This window comes from Elgaria multicarinata, chromosome 3 (genome assembly GCF_023053635.1).
Source record: "Elgaria multicarinata webbii isolate HBS135686 ecotype San Diego chromosome 3, rElgMul1.1.pri, whole genome shotgun sequence".
Lineage (NCBI taxonomy): Eukaryota > Metazoa > Chordata > Lepidosauria > Squamata > Anguidae > Elgaria > Elgaria multicarinata.
Genome location: NC_086173.1, coordinates 3928522 through 3953577, shown reverse-complemented (window position 1 = coordinate 3953577; position 25056 = coordinate 3928522). Strand labels below are relative to the sequence as shown.

Here is a 25056-nt window from a genome sequence, read left to right as displayed (position 1 = left end):
CCTCCTCTAATAATCTGTGGCTACTGGAAACATAGGTCTGCTTAGCCCGGAGACCGTGGGCTTCTCCTCATACTCTGCCTTTAATGCCCTGAAGTGGGGGGGGGGGGATGATTACTGGAGGATAGGAGACGGGGCGGGGGATGTGAGGGTGTGAACGGGGCAGTTCTGTTCTTACCTCTAGAGCTCAGGTTACTGGCAGGAAAGAGAAAGGCGTTTGACCACTAGCGGGGCAGGCAGTACCCTTGAGGAGACGAGATCTGGCCAAGAGGCAGATAGTTGCAGCACGCTAGTTGCCCTGAGTCGTAGGGCAGGCAATAAACTTATACATTAAACAAATAAATGGAGACAAAAAGCCTTGCTTAGGGAGCTTGTTTAACCTTGCGGTCCTCTTGGTTTCTGTGTGAAAGTTGTAATTAAGATGAGCCCTGCCATCGCTCGGTCATCATCAACCTACCCACTCTCTCATGTCCATAATGCGTGGCCCAGGCCAGCAGCCTTCCTTGTCTCCCAAACGTACACTAGACCACCACAGACCTGTGCCAAACATTTGTCAAGTGGTTGCTTTTTGTAAAGGGACCCATCATGGTTCCACTGAGGGCTGCCGGGCTGCTGCTGGGACTTGCACTCCAAGCAAGAGCACCATTTGATTGAACAAACCCAACCAAAGGTCTCACTCATAAAGGCAAGGGCAGAATCGGCACAGACCTTTGAAGTGCTCTCTCTCTCTCTCTCTCTCTCTCTCTCTCTCTCACTCACACACACACACACACACACACACACACACACACACACACACACACTTACTTGTCTCTCTACTGGCAGGAGTCTACCTTCTGCTCTGACTTCCAGACCCATGTTTTTACTTAACACTTCTGAAGGATACTTTAGTATTAGGATTAGTATTAGTATTTAGGATTAGGATTACAAGTTCAATCGCAGCTTTTACAGCTTTTAAAGCTCAGCTAAAAACTTTTCTTTTTCCTAAAGCTTTTAAAACTTGATTTTGTTCTGACTTTTATACTGTTAGTTTTACTCTACCCTGTGCCTGTTTGTTGCATTCTCTTCCCCTCCTTATTGTTTTATTATGATTTTATTAGAATGTACGCCTATGCGGCGGGGTCTTGCTATTTTATTGTTTTACTCTGTACAGCACCATGTACACTGATGGGGCTATATAAATAAATAAATAAATAAATAAATATGAACTCAGGCAAATAAAGGCCACCTGTTTGGAATGCAAGAAGCAAGGCAATTCACTCTCACCATAAAAAGATCAAACTCCTCCTCGTGTCGGGCAATCATCTGGTTCACCGTTTCGTCATCGGGGACCTCATCTTCTTCCTGAAAGATTTCGAAATTCCCCCTTTTAACTCGTGTGTAAAGATCCAATCTGGCGGCTCACGGGCTCGGAGCTCGATATCGAATGTGGTGTTACCATCTCACGTTTGACTGGGCTACTCATGTGAAAATGAGCTCGGTGGTCTCAGTGGACAGGTATCCACGTGGCAGAAGCTCACCAGCCAAGTTGGCAACTTTGCTGACAGACTTAAACAGTGAGGCGAAGGACTGGACGGGCGCGGCGACTGAATGACCCCTCTCACCTTTAAAGGTGGCTCCTCCAAGTCGGAGTTGAGGCACAGGGTTGAGGCAGTGTGGGGAAAGCTTGCGGTGCCACTGCCGCTGCCCGTGCTGTATCTGGTCTGTGGATAGATAGAGGACTTCAGTCTCCAGCGCTGTCAATCCAGCACCTTCCACTGACACTCAAATTCACGTCCTAGGATGACAAGGGCTCATGCCATTTCCTTCCAGCCCACTGGAGGACGAGGAGGCAAGTCCTCCGTGGCCCCCTTACCTCGTCCTGCTCCTCATGCTCCAGGATAGCCTGGAGGAAAGCTCGCCTCTCGTGGCTGGAGGACTTCTGGTCAAACATGCCAGCCTGGATAACCTTCTGGTCGACGTTCAGTTTGTACTTGGCAGCCGCCAGGATCTTCTCTTCCACACTGTTCACAGTACAGAGGCGCAGCACACGCACTTCATTCTGCTGCCCAATGCGATGGGCTCGATCCTGGGCCTGCAAGTCCTGGGGGAGGAAGGGAGGGAGGGAGGGCCAGGGTAGGTAGGTGGGTGGGTGGGTGGGTGGGGAGAATGCTCTCACTGTTCAGAGGGATTAAAATTCAGCTCAGCTCGGTTTTGTTTTTAAATGCAGGACCTCAAAAGGACTCAATCCACAACATTTCAATGTAGGGGATGTCTGTCTTGGAGACAGCGCTGTGCTTGGGGTTAGATGGCTTCAAAAGCTACAGTGATCCATGCTCTGATAACCTCTCGTTTGGATTACTGCAATGCGTTATACGTGGGGCTGCCTTTGAAAACGGTCCGGAAGCTTCAGCTGGTACAAAACAGGGCAGCCCGTTTACTAACAGGGACTGGCCGGCGAGATCACATCACGCCAGTCTTTTTACAACTTCATGGGCTGCCAGTCCAGGTCCGTGCTAGTATTGACATTTAAAGCCCTAAACGGTTTGGGGCCAGGTTATTTGAAGGAACGCCTCCTCCCATATGTACCTACCCGGACCTTAAGATCATCTACAGGGGCCCTTCTCTGTGAGCCCCTGCCAAAGGAAGTGAGGCAGGTGGCTACTAGGAGGAGGGCTTTCTCCGCTGTGGCACCCCGGTTGTGGAACGAGCTCCCCAGAGAGGTCCGCCTGGCGCCTACACTGTACTGCTTTCGTCGCCAGCTGAAGACCTTTTTATTCACTCAGTATTTTAACACTTAATTTTAACTTAAATTTAAATTTTACTGTTTTAACTCTGTAGTTTAATCTTATATCAATTTTGCTGCGTGGTTTTATCCTGGTTGTGCTTTTTATACTGTATTTTGTACTTGTGCTTTTAACCTGTTGGTTGTTTTATCATGGTTTTAATTTTTGTGAACCGCCCAGAGAGCTTCGGCTATTGGGCGGTATAAAAATGTAATAAATAAATAAATAAATAAATAAAAGGAAAAGCTACTGTATCCGGGGTGTCTACTGGTGAGACACTTCTGTATCAGCAATTGTCGAGCTTTTCAGACCCAGATCTACCTTTATCTCAAACATTTGGGGACTCCCTTAATTTAACACCCAGCGTTTCTATGGTGGTAATGCTGCTGTTGCAACCCACCTTAGGTCAGGCTATGAACCAGTAGTGTGTCCTGGTCTACCAGCTGAAGGCAAGCGCAACTCATTCTCCAGGGCTATCTGACTTTCTGAGCTCACCTGCAATACGCGTGTACTATAAACAGACTGCTCAGAAAGTCATTGAGCAGATGTCTAAATCGTCACAGGAGAAACCATCGTTCTTATCCTCGTTTGCTAACTAAAACAAGCATTACCTGGCTTCAAACATCACCCTTGGTTTTGGTACACAGAGAGGATTTTGGCCTTTAATTAAATTAACATTAAGTATTAATTGTGTGAATGACTTGGCAGAAACATATATGAAACAATCTGTTGAGGGCAGGGTGGTGGCGATGGTTTGTTCATTCACAATACAGCAATTTCCCAGAAGGCAAACTGATGAATCTGATAGAAGAGTAACTTACCCAGGAACCTAAATATAAAGCAGATGTGGAGTCGGAGCTCCAAAACACAAAACCACACTTGTGAACCCACAGTTTCCTGCCCCAACATCCATTTCACAGAATGCAAACTGACGAGGCTCAGAAGCAAGTAACTTGGCCAAGATACTGAGTAGAAGGCAGAAGTGGGATCAGAGCCCCCAAAAGCAAATCACGTATTTGCCCCCACAAAACACTACAAATACCCTGCCCCTATATAAAAACAGACACACACGCGCGGCAAAATACTCAGCTGTCACTCTCCTCTACTCCCTTTATCCCCCAAGGACACTCTCTGCCACATCCAGCTTACGTTTTTTCAGGCAGTTGGGGATGCTTCAAAATGAAGCGCTGGGTTTCAGCTCCAAGGCATTTTTCTTATCATCCAAGAATGTATCTGGGACCCTCATTGGGCCCAGAGGCATTCTTGGAAATAAAGATGGCACTAGAGGCTTTGCACTTCAGTCTGCAGAACACCTGTCTCCCCACCAAAAATCTTTTACAAAATCAGGACGTGCAGAGAGGTTGCCAGGCACCAAGGAAAAGGTCTACATTGGGGGGGTGGGGGGGCGCAGCACCCTCTGAGGACCCCTGCTCTGGGTAGCTCCTCCCCCATCTTCCCTGGGGATATTTAAGATCTCTGAGCCCTAATGCAAGGCAGAAATGAAGAAGCCCAGGCTAGGGGACTGATGCCATCGGCTGGCCTGCAAAAACTGTTGGCGAAGCTCCTCCACCCACTTTTCCTGGAACTACTTAACACTTCCGCACCCTGAGAGAATTGGCCTGAGGGAATTCTGTTCTATCTTTCTTTGTAACATTTGTTTTAGTATTTTAACATTGCAAACCACCCCTTGGGTGCCTCGGTAGAAAGGCAATATATAAATACATAAAATAAAAATAAAAATGAGGAAAATATATCCATTATGGAAGTCACCAAGCAGTTTATGTTGGGTATAAAATGAATGTCCACCACCTATCAGATTCAAGGGATCCTCAATTCTCACTAATGATTTTAGGCAATACAGAAATGCCAACTGTCATGCCTAAAAGATTTATAATCCAAATCTCCTTCGTGAGAAATTGTTCTATGTATACTGATGACCAAATTAGAGCAAGACACAAAAAAACCTTTCTTCAGGTATGACAGGTTTACTACATTTTTATCACTGCCAACTCCACATTATCACCTCTACCCTGGAGTCTTACTTCAAAATCCTTCTTTCTGTAGCCCAGTAATAGATTTATTTGTTACCTGGTGAGGATTCCAGTCACTGTCAAAAATTATCACAGTATCAGCAGACTGCAAGTTCAGTCCCAGACCCCCTGCTCGGGTGCTTAGCAGAAAAATGAAATATTCAGAGCCTGGTTCATTGAAGGTCTTCAGCAACATGCCACGATCTTCTGCTTTAGTCGTCCCTTTAAAAGTCCAGAGAAGAGAGGGTCTGAATCCCCTGCTACAAATATACTCTTTCAATATAAATGCTATCATCATAGGAACTCCAGAACTCTGGAAGAGCACAGCATTGGTTCAGGGGGGAAATATTTTACACTAGGCACCAACACAGTTGAGAAATAGCTACATTCCAAAATCATGACATCTGGAGAGCTTGAATGTCAATTTCAGTGTTTAAGCTCTTAATGATGTTACAAAATGCAACTTACAATCAGAGAACAATCAGGTGGTTTGGCTTAGCAGACCCTGTCTCAGAAGGGGGGAAAGAAAAAAAGAAAAGAAAAAAGAGAGGACAGAGGAGTTGGTATTGATGCTTTCTCCCAATGCTGTCTCTTACTACTTCTGTACTCCAAAAACTGGGGATTAGAGGGGAATAAGAGACGTGAACGTGCAGCCATGTACCAATGGCAGAAGCTGCAGTAAAAAGGCACTGTCCTCTTTTTCTCCTCTATCATTCATCAACAAAACCAGTGAGACGGGCTACGGCCTCTGGAAAGCCCAGTTCACAGTACTATTGTGCTTGCTACTTCTGTATGATTGGGGCACCACGCAACCGCCAGCAATGTCACACGAGGCAGTTAGACCATCTGTCAAGTTCCTGCATCAGCCACATGGGAGACGCAGCACTGCCAGGGGAGTTTCGTCACGTGGTCTGCCAGACCTCCAAGGCTGATAAATACAGCCTGAAGTAGCAATCACACATATAAAATAAAGCTTATGCTGATGGCATAAACAGGCTTCTGTCTTGCACAGTGCACCATGTCCATCATCTTTGGATACATCTTTGGAAGAAGGACCGAGGGGACAGGAGCAGGCAGAAGTAACATCGGGGCCTGCTCCTGCTGGACTCTCCCCCCCCCCCCACAGGGCAAACTGCCATCTTGGCCCTGTGGGGAAGAAGAAGGACCGAGGGGACAGGAGCAGGCAGAAGTAACATCGGGGCCTGCTCCTGCTGGACTCTTCCCCCCCCCCAGGGCAAACTGCCATCTTGGCCCTGTGGGGAAGAAGAAGGACCGAGGGGACAGGAGCAGGCAGAAGTAACATCGGGGCCTGCTCCTGCTGGACTCTCTCTCTCTCTCTCTCCTCCCTCCCTCCCTCCTTGACTCCTTTTCCTTGTGTGTCACGTCTTTATTAGATTGTAAGCCTGAGGGCAGGGACTGTCTTTTTTGCTAAGTGTAAGCCGCTCTGAGAGCCTTTTTTGGCTGAGGAGCGGGGTATAAGTATGATAAATAAATAAATAAATAGTAATAATAAAAAAAAACTAACCTTCTCTGTAAATAAGCACAGTGTAAGCCGACCCTCAATTTTGACCGATGGTGGAGTCATATGTTCAGAAAATTAGGTGACTGCACCATATTAGATTGCAGTTACTTCAGACATTGAACTACATGAGACATTTATTGTACATCAATCCCTATTCAGAGTTGTTTATGGGTTCTTTAGGCAATGTTGTGACCCTCCAGTTTTGCTTCTGTGTCTAAAGAGCACTTTCGGCGAGTTTTTGTTCTTTTTTTAGAGCAGGGAAAATGTGGTGTTTGTAAAAGTGAAAGAAAAGGCTTTTTTCACTTGTGTGTTTGCGCTATTCGGCTTAAACCACAGCACTACCAAGAGGATATGTAGCAGGAAAGCAGGAAAAGAAATGCGCTTTGTGTAGCATTTGGATCTCAATTCTGCAACAAAACCGAAAGTATACACAATGAATTAACAGCCTCATGCAGAAAAGCTCATCATGGCATTCACCTGGAGACACTCTGTAAACACTGCTTTCCCTCATCATGTGAAGTGTTAGAAGGTGAGTGGAAGTGAACTCAAGACCTGCTTGGGGGAACATCATGTGTGAACGGGCCCCGTATCACTGAATAAGAAACAACTCTCAAGAGCGTAAAACGAAACATATGAAGACAGGAGCAATAAATGCCAGCATGAGTGAACAATAACAAATACAGCAGGAATGTGCTAAAACAATCTTGCCACGGAGGAATGGATCTCTCAGACTGTTTTAAACATGCGACCTGTTAAATCGATGTTTCTTCAGGATCGCTTTCCAAAAGAGATCCATCATTGCAAGGGAAAGCCATCAGCGAGAGAAATCATTGGGGAAAAGTGACCCGTGCAGGTTGGAGGGATGAACATGGCAAGTTATTACAAGGGAGCAGCTAACCAAGAAAATTAGGCCGCTTGCCAGAGTCTTGTTGCCACTCTAAAATTTGAAAGTGAAATGATAATGTGGTCAGAGCGATCGTTTTTTATTAAAGCATTCTTCAGATGTAATGCCACAATTATAATTGGCAATCTATGCACCCAGAGAAGAGACAGAGAGTGCTCAAAGCAATGACAAAATGTCAAAAGGGTTTTTGGCACAGAAAAGAGAATGAATCAAGTCTGCCTCTGAAATAGCAACTCCATGACAAAAGTTTGAAACTCCTTCCTTCCTTCCTTCCTTCCTTTCTTTCTTATTGCTTGTGCCATATTGATCAAAGAGGCCTCCTAGGGCAAAAACATAAAATCTAAAAGCAACTAAATGCAATCTCAAAAAACTTGGAATTGTTGTAGATCGCAAGCTGAATAGGAGCCAACAGTGCGATATGGCTGCAAGAAAGGCCAATGCTATTTTGGGCTGCATTAATAGAAGTATAGCGTCCAAATCACGTGAGGTACTGGTTCCTCTCTATTCGGCCCTGGTTAGGCCTCATCTAGAGTATTGCATCCAGTTCTGGGCTCCACAATTCAAGAAGGATGCAGACAAGCTGGAGGGTGTTCAGAGGAAGGCAACCAGGATGATCAGGGGTCTGGAAACAAAGCCCTATGAGGAGAGACTGAAAGAACTGGGCATGTTTAGCCTGGAGAAGAGGAGATGGAGGGGAGACATGAGAGCACTCTTCAAATCCTTAAAAGGTTATCACACAGAGGAAGGCCAGGATGTCTTCTCGATCCTCCCAGAGTGCAGGACACGGAATAATGGACTCAAATTAAAGGAAGCCAGATCCCAGCTGGACATCAGGAAAAACTTCCTGACTGTTAGAGCAGTATGATACTGCGCTTTTTATACTGTATTTCGTAATTGTGTTTTAACCTGTTGGGTGTTTTATTGTGGTTTTAATTTTTGGGAACCGCCCAGAGAGCTTCGGCTATTGGGCGGTATAAAAATGTAATAAATAAATAAATAAATAAATATGACAATGGAATCAGTTCCCTAGGGAGGTTGTGGGCTCTCCCACACTAGAGGCATTCAAGAAGCAGCTGGACAAGCATCTCTCAGGGATGCTTTAGGGTGGATTCCTGCATTGAGCAGGGGTTGGACTCGATGGCCTTGTAGGCCCCTTCCAACTCTGCTATTCTATGATTCTATGACTTCCTACACATCCATGCTGCAGCACAATGTGAAGGAACCAAAGTTATGATGTTCCACTTTCTTTTACAGTTACACACACAGCCTAACTGAAGTTATACAAAGACTAGCTGATGACAGGGAATTTGATCAACTGTCTACCAAAAGCAAAATTAGTACAATATGACAAACTCACCATCTAGCCTGAGGTATTTGAAGCCACGGTAAGCAAAATAATCTTCCATTATGGTCATGAGGGAGGTCATCTGACAGAACAGCAGCACCTTGTGGTTAGTAGCTCGTAACTTGGGAAGAATCCGATCTAGGAGCTCAAATTTCCCTGAAGCACGGTAAAGGTCAAGTCTAGATCATGCATGAGAAGAAACGAAAGAAGTTATTTTCTTCTAGCACAATAGTTTTCAAACAGCTTCAAGGTCCCCTTTCCACATCGACCTATCTGCTGAAAAGAGCTTGTGTATCTGCCATGAAAGACCTGTATGTTCTGAGAGGATTCTGAGGCATGTTCTAGGACAGGAGTGGGCCAAAGTTAGATCTTCAGATGCTTTGCGCTTCAACACTCTGAAACCCCATGGCCAATGATCAGGAATACTGGGAGGTGAAGTCCAAAACATCTGGAGATCAGCTTTCTGCCTACCCTTGTTCTAGGATATACAAGCCTGGTCTATTGGGTCTTTGTGAATTGACAATGTGACTCTAGCACATAATCAACATTCCCCTAAGGCTGTACATTGCAGGGAAAGGTTGGCACTGATGGATAACTTGTCTTCCAGGAAAGTTTGTCCATCATTACTGATCTTCTAACTGTAGGTTCTCTGATAAATGTCTAAGGAAGCCCAGGGCCTCAGAGAGCATCATTTCGAAACCACTACTCTAGCGTACAGAAATAGTCCCAGACTTAAGAACTGCTCTGCTGGCTTGTATTCCCAAAAGCGGTCAGCCAATTGCCTCTGGAAGCTTATAAACAGGTCATGAAAACAACAGCTCTCAGCATTAGGTGTTCAGAGATTACACAAGAAAACTCTTCAGGTTTCTTACTGGCTCAGTTTGTTGAGCCACCAACTGAGGAAACACACCATACTCTCTAAATACTTTGGCGCAGCAAACTTACCCTTGCACAATACCTCCAGTGAAGCCTAAGTGCTCAGAAAATGACTCCTGCAACAAAATGCACAAAAACCAATATAAGGCTGAAGAAGGCATGCCCAACGCAACTGCAGAAACGGTTTTCTCTAAACTGGCAGAATTTTGATTGCTGTTCGCCTGGAGGGACTGCACTACACAGAATTAACACAGCAGCTAATGCAATAGCTCTTTTCGCTATTTTTAAATTAAGGCGGTTAAAATGCTCTACAAAGAGATATTTTGGTTGGCTTTAAAAGCTTTTTCTACGAGACAAGGTGTGAATATCTGCGGAAGCACAAAACAGGCAAATATCAAGGGATTTCATTTCAAATGCTCGTGGATTCTAGTACTGCAACATCCTATCATCATATAGTCTAACTCTTAGTGTAAGTGCCATACTACATACAACCACAGCATTAAGCACCCAAACATGCAAACTTTAGATTCTCAAATTGTGGAGTGAAGCTGAAGCAGGGGCAAGTCACTTGCAGAATGCACAAGTGTGTCACAAGTTGGGGGCCTAGGGAAATATCCAACTGCTAACAGTCAAGAAGGAGGTAGGGATTCCCCCTGACTCTGAGCAGAACGCTACTAGAGTCAGTTTGGAGAAGGAACTGTAACTGTTGGTTCAGTTGCCAGGCAGGACTGGAGAAAGGATAGCACTCCTGCCAAAATAATCTTTAATAACCATTTACCCTAAGCTACAGCTTCTCATGGAAAGCAACAGCAGCAAGATCCAGACAGGTGCCTGGGGGAATCTCTGTGCAGCTGTCCAACAGACACATGGGCTGGAGTGTCCGAGGAGTGGTGGGTTAACCTAACTACAAGACACCCCATGCCCAAGTTGCTTTGCAGAGCAATTAATCCACGCACTGATACTTCTGGCATTTTCATCTTCACTCCTAGTGGCCCTCGTTGGTCACTACATAGAACAGGCTGAAAATACCTTCACCACAAATGCTTCCATTTCTTTACCTCTATGTGCTGAAACATGTATGGATGGTTGCAGATCTTCCTCAGCTGCATAATAGTGTTCATGAGTGTCTTCGTACCACCTTTGCCCTGCAAGATTAAGACAGCACTAATCAAAACGTTCTGCCTTAGGAAATTTCAGCTGAAGATATCAGTGTGTGCAAAACACTGAAGAGGATAAACTATTAATGGCATATTACAACGCCACGTTTCTCAGCATGAGTGTTATTTTCTGACTAGGGATCAAGCCACAGAAAAAAAAACAGGATCGTCAAGGAATCATGGCCAAGACTTTGCCAAAGGCAACTTTCTTAAGCTCTATTTCCCAGGGGGTGGCTTTGGTTTTGCGCTTGTGCAGTAGCTTTCACCAAACAAAGAAAGTTGGAAAAGAATCTGGGGAAGGTGTGCAGACTTCCACGACTTCGCAAAATTCATCATGTAACTGCGTGGCATCGTGGCGTCAATAAAGCAACAGCAGTTCAAAAGTGTCTCCATGGAGTATCTCAAAAATGAGTACCACAACATCACATTTTGGGGCTAATAAGTAATTTAAACCTTTACAGTCTAAAATATAATTATGACCAGGAGCTAAAGGTTTAATGGCTTGCATGAAGTGAGCTGATGGGTCTTCATCAAGAATCTGAAGGTTATTGTCCTCAAAATCCCAATTTGGCCATCTTTGCCTATGCCCTCTTCAGGCTATCTATGGAGACAAGCACATATCAGGTACTTAAAATCTGTCGTCGCACGTAGAATTCCTGTGTTCTCATGCGGTTTCCCTTCCAAGGATCACCTGGACAGCTTTCTTGTGAGAGCCATGAAAAAGGCCTAAATTGTATGAGGCGGCTCCTTCACAAGACCCACCTGCACCTACATGAGTATCCTGCAAAAGCAATCCTCTTGTAGCAGAACGGCTCATTTCCCCTCCCTCAAAGAGCATAACTGGTGGCAACAATATCTGTCTAAAAACTATAAAACTCTTTTGCACATTAGAGAAAAAGTCCAAACCTTTTTGTCCTTCTCTGATCCATCTGTAAGCAGCACACCCTTGGCTTGCATGTGCCTATAGAGTACCCTTTGTAATGCAGACATATCACACTTAATCACATATTCTACCTGTTTCAAGTAGAGAGAAGAGATGTTAACTCCTGGAACTCGATAGCTTCACAATGCATGCATCCCCCAAAACTGTACTCCCTGAATTTGGGGGATTTCATTGCTTTAACAATGGTCAGGCCTGTAGCAATCTTAGAGAAGGTATGTTCAAGGTATGTTTAGCGAGAGGTTGTAGCTCAGTGGTAGAGCACATGCTTCATAGGCAGAACGTTGTAGATTAAGTCTTCATTTTCATCATCATCATCAAATAAGGCAGGGAAAAGCCCCCCCCCCCGGAACCCTGGAGAACTGCTCCAGATGCTGGAGGGACCAATGGTCTGGATCAGTGTGAGGCAGCTTCCTACATCACAGCGGTTTTCAATTTATTTCTGCTTCCAATACAAGTATCATACAAGTATGTTAATGCATTGGGAAATTCTTCAAAGGTTTTGTAAAAGTTTTGTGAACCTTTTTCAACCTGAGCGCCACATTCCCTCATAGTTAACTTTTCTGAGGCTGCCACATACAAAACCCACACACGTGCTAGCTCTCATCCCATGTGGCTTGAAAAATGTCTTCTATTGAAGATAATGAAAGGGTTTTTTCAAGCCCAACTATTGCACGGGGGGATTGCAACATGCAGGAATGGGGGGTGTTAACCCTCCCCTCCCCAGCTGCACCACCCCCATCACATGCAGCAATACCGTATTTCTTCGATTTTAAGACGCACCTTTCCCCCCATATAAACATCTCTAAAAACAGGGTGCGTCTTAGAATCGTGGGTGTGTTTATTATTTCTTAGAATCAAAGCTTTTTTTTTCTGTTGGCGGTACTGAAATTAGTGTGCGTCTTACAATCGTTGGCGTCTTAGAATCGAAGAAATACGGTAAGTCTTAAAAGAAAGTATAAAACGCGCTGTACAATATTAGGCTTGGTGAAGCGAATGTGGATAGGGAGACATTTTTCTCCCTCTCCCATAATAGTAGAAGCCAGGGTCATCCCATGAACCTAGGGTGACCATATGGAAAGGAGGACAGGGCTCCTGTATCTTTAACAGTTGTATAAAAAAGGGAATTTCAGCGGGTGTCATTTGTATATATGGAGAACCTGGTGAAATCCCCTCTTTATCACAGTTAAAGCTACAGGAGCTATACTAGAGTGACCAGATACAAAAGAGGGCAGGGCTCCTGCAGCTTTAACTGTTGTGATGAAGAGGGGGTTTCACCAGTGCTGTATGCATGCAAATTACACCCGCTGAAATTCCCTTTTCTCTGCAACTGTTAATGATACAAAAGCACTGTCCTCCTTTCCATATGGTCACCCTACATGAACCTAATTGGTGGGAGATTCAGGACAGATAAAAGGAAGTACTTCTTGACACAGCTCATATTTAAACTGTGGAATTCTCTACCACAAGATGTGGTGATGGCCCCCACTTTGCATGGCTTTAAAAGGGGGGTTGGATAAATTCCCAGAGGAGAAGGCTATCAGTGGCTACTAGCCCTGATGGCTCTATGCTGTCTCCAGTACCAGAGGCAGTATGTACACTGGCTGTTGGGGACCATGGGGCAGGGTACTGTTCCACTCATGTCCGGCTTGTAGGTTTTCTGTGGGCAGCTGGTTGGCCACTGTGTGAATAGATTGCTGGACTAAATGGTCTGATCCAGCAGGTCTTTTCTTATGTCCTCATGTTCTGATGGTGAGCAGATAGCAGAAATGGTGGGAAGTCATTTTGCTAGTGTCCATACATGAAGCCACTTGAGCTTGAACCTGGAAAAAATAGTGTCTTCTAGTTGTCTAACTAGATCTGCTACTGAAGAACACAGAACCTTCCTGACTAATAAGTCTTCTGATCCATTGAAAGTTGACGGTCATGTTCATATACTTCTAGCAAAACTATCAGGTGACTCCCCTTCAAGAACCGGAAAGCCTAATTTGACCTTTCCTGAAGATTCAAGTATCTCCTGTCCTCCAAGGGATACAGGCATAGGTGGTGACATTGGCTATTGTTCTAAGGATATGGTGAGATGTTGACATGAAGGTGAGTATTCCTTATTTTGAGCTTCCCCTGTGGACAAATTTGCCTTAAACCAGGACCCCTTGATGTCCATGGTCAGTTGGACCTGAAGTGGTTACCTAAGGGGATTCCTCCTGTGTCAAACAACCAGTTATTAGCACAAGAAAAAGAAAACATTGCATTGTCAGGACATGCCTACTTCTGGAAGGGAAGAAGCAGCCAATGTAATTCATGGTAGCAGACTCCACATGCATGAAAATCTATGTCCTAGTAGAGGTCAAAGGTCATTACGACATCAGGGAGCTGTTATTCAGTATGAATATCAGACTCGAGTGACTTCGACATCCCTGATCTCTTGTCTAGATGTAGATCAGAATGGGCCGTCCAAGAAAGTTGGGGAGGGGTTCTATTTCCACCTTGTGTAGGTACACACAGAAAAGCATCAGAGAGAGAGAGAGAGAGAGAGAGAGAGAGAGAGAGAGAGAGAGAGAGAGAGAGAGAGAGAGAGAGAGAGGAGAATGTTTGTTTGTTCTGAGATTGAGGGACCAGACTTTTTCTCTGCAGTCATGAAAGCCAGACACTAATTAGAAAAACAAGAGAAAATATATCCATGAAGTCAAATTTTGTAACAGATCTCAGCATCTGTCTTGGGGATGGGGTGTCACAATCCTCAGTTCTTTATAGAGATTTGTCAGCAGAGAAATCACAAACTGCTACTAGAGAAGTCAGAAGTACATCACAGTTGATACGTGAAGTAATGAAAGAAGACTTTAGTAGCAGTGCCTTAGCCTTCTTCCGTGATATCATACTTTCCATGAGTACGAAATGTGCTGTCTAATACAGAATCAGTCCATCAGACCAGGACTATGAACTGGGACTGGCAGTGGCTCTTCCAAGTTTCCAGGTGTAAGTGTTTCCCAGCTCAGCTACCCGAGAACCTTTTTGAGACATGAGGTGTTGAGTTTGAGATCTCCCGCATATCGCTGGAACATCATGGCCCCTCTACAGACATCCCATCCTAAAGCCACTACACAATATCTTTGTTAAACAAAATCACCAGCAACCCCTTCAAAACAAATGAATTGATAAGGTTCCAAATGGACAGATTATAGACAAGACTTTGTTTTCCACCAGCAAGGAAGATACTAGTCAGAGCAGGAATATTGTCGGCTTCACATGCATTACCTTTTCAGGCAGCTGTGCTTCTACTTCCTTCTTTAACCTTCTTAGCAGGAAAGGACGCAACACTTTGTGCAAACGACGGATAATTAGAATAGTTTCTTCCTCATTCAAATCCACCTGTTTTTAAACACACAGAGATTTAGGGAAACAACCGTTACAAAAATCACTAGGGAAACATCACTAGGGAAATCTATGAGCCCTTTAACACACAAAACAAAAAACAATCCAATCTATTAAGAACTACATATCCAAATAATAAAAGTATAGATAGCTTTATTTCACAGATTCATCTCTAGTCCCCCAAAACATGCCCACTGTAGCAATTCAACCAATTAAATCCACACACAGAGAGACAGAAATTTCAAGGGCAAAATTAGAATTTGGCAACAGACCCAGGTTGCGGAAAACCAGCACAATGGCTGGGGAAGGCATAATTAGAGGCAGACACAGGTCAGTTGGGCAAACGGAATGTGGTTTAACGCTGACTCTGCCTGATGTTTTCTCCATGGAGTTCTAGACATGTTTTTGCTGTTTCAGAACTGTGTGTGTGTGTCTATCTATCTCAAGGGAACAGCAGCAGATGAAGGATGAGTTAAACTTTGCACCTCTCCTCCTACCAATCATTTCATGCACTTCCACTGCATTTGGGAGCAACCTGGCTTCCTAGAGCCAGGTCTGCCTAATTTGGTCCCAACATACCAATTTGTAGGCCATGAGCATTCATTGAGAATACAACAGGGTAAATTACAGCAACCCTCCATTATCAATCTGAAAACCATGAGCAGGTTATATTCTGAGTTTTGAAGACATATATTCTAAAAGGATTCACATTTACTATCCCAAAATATAGTAGGTAAATATATAGTTGGGAAGGGGATAACTTTATTTATTTATTGCATTCTATACCGCCTAATAGCCAAAGTTCTCTGGGCGGTTTACAAAAATTAAAATCACAAAAAACCATTCAAAATATAAAACCGCCAGCATAAAAGCATAATATAAAATACAACACAACTTAGTTGATGCCTGCTTGCTAGGATTGCTTTTAATGTTTTGAAAGGCCATAAGAGTGCTCCCTATAAAGTGGTTGAGTTTTAAAAGACCACACTAATTTTTCAAAAGTGGGGGTAAGGGGTGTATATCGACAGAGTTATATATTGAAGGGGGCACTGTTTAGGACTACAAAGGATTATACCAGCACTTTGAATTGGGCCTACAAACAGACCAGCAGCCAGTGTAGATTGTAAGCCTATGAGGCAGGGTCTTGCTATTTACTGTGTAATCTGTACAGCACCATGTACATTGATGGTGCTATATAAATAAATAAATAAATAAATAAATAAATAATAATGGCATAATATGATCATCTTATCCAGTTCCAGTCAGCAATCTCGCTGCAAATGATCACTGCAAATTATCAAATTTGCAGATGACACAAAATTGGTTGGGATAGCTAATACCCCGGAAGACAGAAACAAACTTCAAAGTGATCTTGATAGGCTGGAGTGCTGGGCTGAAAACAACAGGATGAAATTTAATAGGGATAAATGCCAAGTTCTACGTTTAGGAAATAGAAACCAAAGGCACAGTTAAAAGATGGGGGATACTTGGCTAAGCAATACTACAAGCGAGAAGGATCTTGGAAATGTTGTAGATCACAAGCTGAATATGAGCCAACAGTGCGATATGGCTGCAATAAAGGTAAATGCTATTTTGGGCTGCATTAATAGAAGCATGAGAACACTGTGATTGGTCTCATCTGTATAAATATGTTATTGGTAATGAATCAGTGTGGAGAGTTTGCTGGAGAATTTTGTTGGAGCGTTATTCTGAATTGTTCTCTGTATATACTTGTACAGTAAAATTAGATAAGTAGTTAAAAGCTACTGTGTCTGAGTCTTCCTTCTTCATTGGACTATTCCTTTGCTACCTGGATCCTCTGGTTCAGCTTGCGTTATTTGCACTCTGTGCATGCTCTGCTGGTGTGAAACACATCACCCTCCTGACACTTTCTCCCTGACCCCATCCTCCATTCCAAAGTAAAAACTGGTATTGAGTGGGGGGGGGGGGGTGACAAGAGGGGAAAGAAATGCCTGAGGTACTGAATTTATCGGTAGGCCGGATGGAACTCGTGGGGTATGGTGGTGGAACCCAAGGGTTCAACAGAACGCTGGCTGAAAAACACTGATGCCTTCCTCCCGTACCGACCTTTTCTCCAGTCATGGCAAATGGAGCATTGAACCACTGTTCAAATGTGCTACAGCTCTTGAAGATAGTTGGAAGGAGAAAGTTGAGCAGAGCCCAAAGTTCTGGTAGCTTATTCTGTAGTGGAGTCCCTGTCAGCAGCAGGCGACGTGGAGCTACGTAGTGTGTGTTCAGGACCTGGGTTAGCTTGCAATGGTGATTCTTCATCCGGTGACCTTCATCAACAATCATATACTTCCAACGAATCTGATGATGCAGGACAACACGTGCATGAGAGCCTGCATGAATCCCACTTGCCAGGGAATACATGGCTTCCCCCCTTCCCACACCCTTTATTATTAAGCCTTCAATAGAGGGCCCCACTGTAAAGTATGGTTCAGATTATTTATTTATTTAATTTCTATACTGCCCAGTAGCCCAAACTCTCTGCGAGTCTCATAAAACTTACAAACCACAAACACAAGATAATAAAAACGTAATATAAAATGTTTAACGTACACAATTTAAAATCAGTTAAACAGCTAAAGCAATTTCAATAAAATACTGGTCCTGAAAAATATGGCTGAAATAAATGCCCCATCATATGCCATTAAATGCCTGGGAGGCAGCTAGACAACCATCTGTCAGGGATGCTGTAGAGTGGATTCCTGCATTGAGCAGGGGGTTGGACTCGATGGCCTTATAGGACCCTTCCAACTCTACAATTCTATGAGTAGAGGAGTCTTGACCTGAAGCAAGGCTGTTTCCATGCCAAACCTGGCCAGAACTCTGGCTGAAATGGATCCAGATAATCAGTCTCATCTAAGAATGTTTGGAGCTGGTTGGCCACAACCCGCTCAAGAGGATTTCTTCAGGTGTGGTCTCACCACCGCTTTCTTTCTTTCTTTCTTGAATGCCCCATTTCTGGGTTGCTTCGTTATGCAAACCTGGAAACTTTGGGTTGTTTATGGCTTAAACAACACAATTTTTAGCCAACAGTAAACCATGGTCAACTGTTCGGTTAGCTCTGGGGTGTTTAATCCATAAACAACCCAGAGTTTCTGGATTTGCACATCATTAAATAACACTGAAAGGAAAAAATAATCTTCCCACTCTTCATATAGGCTTCAAATAAATGCTACTTTTAGAGCATCTTGTACTTTACACTCTAGGACAGTATTGTGCCTATTAGGAGAAGCCATTCCTCGAAATTAATCATGTTTATAAAGTTGTGGATAAGCACCTGCTACAAACCAATCTTTGTAGCATCCCCCGGGACCTTGCTGCAAAAAAAGACTACCATTGCAGAGTAAAAAGAGCACCTTCCACCCGCTCAACTGCAGTTGAAGTTAATGAGCTATTCAAGGCAGCTGGCATGTGGGATGGAGTAAATCTGTTCTTTAGGTGAGCCTTTCGTGCTGGCTGAACTAATCTTTTTTATAAATCAATATGCACACACATGCACTACACAGACACGCTCTCACTCACTCTGGATAAGAGGCCAAAACAAATATGTAATTGCTCTGAATCAGAGACAGGGGGGCCCGCAGTTTTAAACTGCTTAGAACAAAGGCCGATATGATTTCGCAATCTGTCTTAGTTCAATGAGTGGGAGAGGAGACAGACATCCTTGGCTACATAAGAAATGGAATTTCACTAATATTCTTTAAAAGGAGAAATAAGGAGAAATCTCTTAATTATTCAGTAGTCGCCGACCTGTTCAGACAACACGATAATCCATGGTGATTAAGCATTTTGAGCTAAGCATTATGGCTTAGTGTGTCATGTGAACCATGATTTTGCACGTCGTGTGAACTATTCCTAACCATGGCGGCTACAAAACCACAATTTAAACTTGCTCACTAACCACTTGCTGCAAAAGGGTTAGTAACCTAACCATGGCTTAGCGTGTTGTCTGAACAGGCCCATATAAATAAAATAAATGCTTTATCTGTGTTTCTAATATTCATAAATCCATATTAGTTAACTTGTTAGTTTTGCAAGAAAATAACTACAATATTACCTAGAAGAGGATACCATAATTATTTCTTTCCAAAACTAACATGAAAAATATGCATAAATTCAATCCTAGGTGTTACTGTCGTGTTGCTTGCTGTATTTTGTGATCTCTGATTATTGCGCAGAGTTCTTTTTTCATGTTATTGCTGGTTGCCATCGTTCAATTTTATTATGGTTGTGTTTTAATTATGTGGTTTTTATATTGTTATAAATGTATCTATTATTATAGGCTGCCATAAGAAGTTTTTTTTTCTAAATGGTAAGGCATTAATTTATTAATAAATAAAATAATAAATAAGGGAGAAATAAATAAGGTGAAACAGTTTCACCTTTGCAAGAATGTGCTTATCTTTGATGATATATTCATATGTAGTAAGCAAAACATTAAACTTTCCACTTCGAAGCTGAGGTACAAATGCTCGTCTTGCAGCTGGAGAGCCCTGAAAATAAGAAATAAGAAAATCTGAGCAAAGCTTTTAGCAAAATAATCTATATCAGCTCCTGCCTATCTCTCCTCTCTCATCTCACACTATTGCCCCGCTCGTGCTCTCCGCTCCTCTGATGTCATGCTTCTCGCCTGCCCAAGGACCTCCACCTCCCTTACTCGGCTTCGTCCTTTTTCTTCTGCTGCCCCTTACGCCTGGAACGCTCTTCCAGAACACTTGAGAACTACCAACTCAATCACAGCTTTTAAAACTCAGCTAAAAACTTTTCTTTTCCCTATAGCTTTTAAATGTTGAGTCTGTTCTGACTCTATACTGTTAGCCTCACCCTACCCGGTGCCTGTTTACACCTCCCTGTGCCTGTTTGCATTCTCTTTCCCTCCTTATTGTTTACTACAACTTTATTAGATTGTAAGCCTATGCGGCAGGGTCTTGCTATTTACTGTGTATAATCTGTACAGCATCATGTACATTGATGGTGCTATATAAATAAATAAATAAATAAATAATAATAATAATAATAATAATAATGGTTCTCTCCAGATATTTTGGGCTTCAGCTCCCACTAGTCTCAACCAGTATGGCCAATGGTCAAGAATGCTACACACTGTAGTCTGAAACATCTGGAGGCCACGAAGCAGGGGGATGCTAAAATATACTGTATTGTGCTCAGGGCCATGGCATTGACTAGCTGACCTGGCTCATAAACAGTCCAAAGAAGAAGGGACAAAGTTGTTTGCAGTGCAGCTTCAGCGAAGGAAGGGAAAGCTGTCATGTTGAGTGAGGATCAAAGTCACAGAAGCCCTAGAGACAGGAACAGCTTCGAGGGGCTGGCTGAAGGGTTGGGGAAGCTAAGACACAGAGTCCATAGGCAAGGGAGCTGAAGTGTGGGGCAGACCAGTGACTCACTGAGAAACAGGAACATGAAAAGTAAGTGAAAGGAGAAGCTGGATGAAAAAGTGAAGAGAAACTGAGAGGAAAGGGTTCGTGGAGGAGGGGTGTTGAAGGCACACAGCGCTTAAGAACAGGAGTGGGGCAGGACTGAGGTACTCTCTCCAACACATAGGTCCAAGGGGAGGAGGCACTGTGCATTACTGGGAAGAAGGAAGTGGACAAGCAAGGGAGCTTTGGGGAGCGTCTCCCATGGCTCAGGAGGCAACGTACTGAAACTGACATTTTCTTAAGGAGAAAAAGACATCTCTCTCTCTCTCTCTCTCTCTTTCAAGTCAACAAGCAAAGTTATAGAACAAGTTTTGCTTTATGGGAGGAACCTTGCCAGACTCCTGCTCTATGATTGATGGGCAAAGGCAGGTTAGACAATAAGGAGCTAATCCCTCCCCTTATAATCATAGTTGTTCCTGAAGGATATCCAGTGGGGAAATACAACAACTAGCTTTCTACACATCAATCAGAGGATCTTCCACTTTGGCATAAACTCTTAACTGACTCATCATCTCAACTTGACAACGTTTTTGACTTAAAATCTGAAACACAATACTTGCCTTGTAGGAGACCTTAACCACAGAAGGAGCCCACTTATCAAATTCATATGCCCAATTTGACAGAGTTCTAGAATGGAAACAGTGTTATTAGTCACTTATTATACCAAAAAAACCCACCTCCTCTGAGCTGTTTTAAAGAGACTAATTAAAGTGTCTCTAAAACACACAACCCCAATATGCAGATTGGCAGGTTAACCAATGAAATTCGCATGTAAGCCTTTTGCAACACATGTCAGAAGCGTTGTACAAACTTGCATTCACAACTGCCAGTTCATTAGGTGGTGATTTGAGCAGATGGAGATAAAGCCAATTTTTACTAACCCTGAAACTGATTTTGACATGCAGTCATTTTTGATTAGCAAAGCAAACTTATTATGTTTGCAGTATCTCTTGCAAACATTACATTAAATAATTACATTGGTGGTTCCCAAACTTTTTCAGGTCACCGCCCCCTTGGTTCCACAAACTCAAGCCCAGTGCCCCCTACCCTACACTATAAAAATCATTATTCAGAATAGCCGTTTTCAACGACCCACTAAGGAAGATAAGAACAATAAAATTCAAAACAGTAACAATTAATTGAATATTTATTCAAAATGCATTTTTTAGTTTATTCAATTAAACACAATTGATGAACTTGATCCAGTGATATCATCTTTTCAAAGTCTGATAGTCATTTAGCAAGAATATTAGATATCACATTTAGTAACTAGAGTCGAGTACCTCACTATTCTGTAAATTCTTAATGTGATGGATGGGCTTGAAGAAGTGATACCAGTGACTGGTTTAAAGTCACTTAACATGAGTCTTAAATCACCACATTTAGTAATCTGGAGTCGATTTGTTTGCTTGGAGAGAAGTAAGCAGACCGCCCTAGAACCACATTCCACCAAATATGATGTTGGAAATGCAACCAGGAGCTTCTGAACCACTCTCCATAGTGCAGGACAGCGATCAGAAATTTCCTTCTGTAACCAAAACTCCTGGTATGGAAAAGACCACCTCGAGCGCCCCCCCTGCTGCCCCCTTGCCTCTTAACGCCCCCTATGCAATCCCACTGCCCCCGAAAGGGCGGTACCGCCCACTTTGGGAACCACTGAATTACATGAAGCGTGGACCAGGTTCCTGTTAAGAAGAGACCATTAAAAGCCTTGGAGGAAATGGTACCCAAGTTCCTCACGGCATTTCAAGCAGTGTTTACATACAGGGCTGTTTTGACCACCTGATTTAAACCAAATCAGTTACATAGGAACAAAGGATTAAATAGGATTCAACTGGCCTAGTAACGTGTCTCAAACAGTAGCCAGTATCACATACTTCAAGGAGGAAACCACTGGACACATTAATCATGCTCAGCCTCAAGTATGCAGGAGTTCTGGAGACACCTAACATAGTTTGGGATTTCTTGGCCATCGTACGTATTAGCCATTAACAGCTTGTTCTGCCTAATTTTTTATGAGTCATCGCAGCAGGACCTGTTCAGGCATCATGTCAAACTACCGTTGGCAAAGCTTAACTCTTGTTGCTCACAACATCTGAATTGACAAGGCAGGCAAGGTTCACAATCAGCTGGCAAACCAAAAGGTGAAACCATGGTTTGAACTGGGTGTGCAAAACTTCCTGACTGTTAGAGCAGTACGACAATGGAACCAGTGACCTAGGGAGTGGGCTCTCCCACACTAGTGGCATTCAAGAGGCAGCCGGACAAGCATCTGTCGGGGATGCTTCAGGGTAGATTCCTGCGTTGAGCAGGGGGTTGGACTCGATGGCCTTGTAGGCCCCTTCCAACTCTGCTATTCTATGATTCTGTGATTCAAGGCACTCTGCATTTGCTCTGAAATTGAGTAATTTTGGAGCATTTTTGACAGGTGCTACTTATGGAATGGTTGAAGCTTTTTTCACGTGTAGGCTCAGGGAGAGACAGTCTCTGGAAACAAAGCCCTATGAGGAGAGACTGAAAGAACTGGGCATGTTTAGCCTGGAGAAGAGAAGATTGAGAGGAGACATAAGAGCACTCTTCAAAGACTTAAAAGGTCGTCACACAGAGGAGGGCCAGGATCTCTTCTCGATCCTCCCGAGTGCAGGACACGGAATAACGGGCTCAAGTTAAAGGAAGCCAGATTCCAGCTGGACATCAGGAAAAACTTCCTGACTGTTAGAGCAGTACGACAATGGAATCAGTTCCCTAGGGAGGTTGTGGGCTCTCCCCCACTAGAGGCCTTCAAGAGGCAGCTGGACAACCATCTGTCAGGGATGCTTTAGGGTGGATTCCTGCCTTGAGCAGGGGGTTGGACTCAATGGCCTTGTAGGCCCCTTCCAGTTCTGCTATTCTATGATTCTATGTTTCCACAAATTGTGGCCTGACACATATCAGAATTGACAAGCTACTGTTTTTCATGTTGCTGCACCTCCTGAGGCTACTGTGCCATAGAGACAGAACTCCAGAGTAGGTGGAAAAGTTAAGTAAAGTACTTGCACTTTATGCAACATATTTATGCAACATATTCTCAGCCTGGCTTTAGTTCACCCACAGTTCTGATCTCTCTGCTAACTTCCCTGTTCTTGCATCTGCTTTCCTAAACACCACAGATGCTGGGAAGATTCCAGGCAACAGAACAAGAAAATGGTGAAGGGGTGTGGGAGGAATTCTAACAAACAGAGGAAGCTTCATACATGTTTTCAGGGGGGAAATAACATGGAGTGGTGAGCAAGATGAGGAAGAGAGAATATTTCTTAGCAGAATGCCAGAGGAAGCAGGAATGTGTTGCATGACTGGCATAATGGACAGCAGCCCAAAGGGTTTCTGAGCATGTATGACTTCAATTGCACTGCCCCCTTGAGATTACTGACCAACAGTAGTAAGACAGCTCATGCAGTGTCACTTTGCTAGCAATAGAGTAAGGCAGAGCGATAGAGGACTCTCCCTGGAGGTTGGTGAAGAAAAATACACACCTTGGTTGGCACTTACGTTTGGAACACAAATCACAGTTTGGTTTCTAAACTACAGTTAGTGCAAACCATGCTTAACTTGAGCCATCCCATTGCTTTCATATTAGTACACTCTGCCAGCCGAAACTTGCTAAACCTAACTGTTCTCATCTATGCTCCCCTTGTGAGAGTTATTACACCATCGCACACTGCTGATGTTGCCCTACAAGATAATTTCATGTTTATCAGGATGCTGCGATTATCTGGTTAGTTTGTTTTTTAAATCTTTTATTTTTCTATGCAGATCAGTCAAGCGCAGAGAACCATATTAGAAATATAGTAAGCTGGCTGGGACATTCTGTTTACATGTAATAAAGGTATTTGACTACAGAAACTGTTGAGCATGACCATCTTTCTTAAGTGCCAAATGAATCCAACAAGGATACTTACGAGAGAGGTACTATGATGAGGAAGGGTCCATTGATACGTTTGTGCTCCATGAGGTAAGTAATTAAAGCAATGGTCTGGATTGTCTTACCCAGGCCCATTTCATCTGCCAGGATGCCATTTAGGTTATTATTGTACAAAGATACTAGCCACTCTAAACCTTTAATCTATGGGGAGAGAAAAAGAAATGCACACACATTAATGGGCGGATGGATGGAGAGAAAATAGTATCAAAACATGTCTTCTGCTCTGCACTTTCTCCAGATCAGCTCACGGCACAGGACTCATACGTTTGCAACCAGCAGCGTTGTCTGGGCCTTGCGAGCTCTTTCTCACCTGATACTGTTTGAGGACGCCATTCACCATGAGAGAGGACTGCTTGTCCACTCTTTCAGTCACTGCATGAGCCACCGCATAGTAAGACTGCAACCCCCTGGCCAGGGCTTGAGACACTCCATACTCATCATCAACATCCTGCTTAGCATTTCTAGGGGGGTGGGGGATTTAAACAGGATGGAAAAAGCAAAAAGAGAGAGCGCAACTAGGTCATATACTTCACTGGCAAAGCCCTCATTATGTTAGTACATTTACATGAGGAGGAGGAGGAGGAGGAGGAAGAGGAAGAGGAAGAGGAAGAGGAGGGTTTATTACAATTCTATACCACCCCATAGCCAAAGCTTTCTGGGCGGTTTACAAAAATAAATGCAAATGCCTTTGGAGGGCAGGACTACAAAGATAACTGTGC

The 25056-nt window shown here is 43.6% G+C and overlaps 1 protein-coding gene across 12 annotated transcripts in view; it reads right to left on the bottom strand.

The window, feature by feature from the left end:
* SMARCA4 (SWI/SNF related, matrix associated, actin dependent regulator of chromatin, subfamily a, member 4) overlaps window positions 1–25056 on the bottom strand; it is a 98151-nt gene that overhangs the window by 16442 nt on the left and 56653 nt on the right. For 7 of the 12 annotated variants that reach the window (XM_063119089.1, XM_063119092.1, XM_063119093.1 and 4 more), the window contains exons 16-28: window positions 24648–24798; window positions 24315–24478; window positions 20937–21003; window positions 19321–19431; window positions 16997–17239; window positions 14792–14905; window positions 11503–11610; window positions 10498–10584; window positions 9509–9555; window positions 8576–8742; window positions 4851–5014; window positions 1853–2080; window positions 1264–1341 (exon numbers count right to left, since the gene is read on the bottom strand). In XM_063119089.1, coding sequence (XP_062975159.1) covers window positions 1264–1341; window positions 1853–2080; window positions 4851–5014; window positions 8576–8742; window positions 9509–9555; window positions 10498–10584; window positions 11503–11610; window positions 14792–14905; window positions 16997–17239; window positions 19321–19431; window positions 20937–21003; window positions 24315–24478; window positions 24648–24798 — 1729 coding nt within the window. Of the gene's footprint in view, window positions 1–1263; window positions 1342–1601; window positions 1701–1852; window positions 2081–4850; window positions 5015–8575; window positions 8743–9508; window positions 9556–10497; window positions 10585–11502; window positions 11611–14791; window positions 14906–16996; window positions 17240–19320; window positions 19432–20936; window positions 21004–24314; window positions 24479–24647; window positions 24799–25056 lie in introns of all 12 variants that reach the window. The other 5 variants (XM_063119084.1, XM_063119086.1, XM_063119087.1 and 2 more) reach the window with 1 other exon arrangement.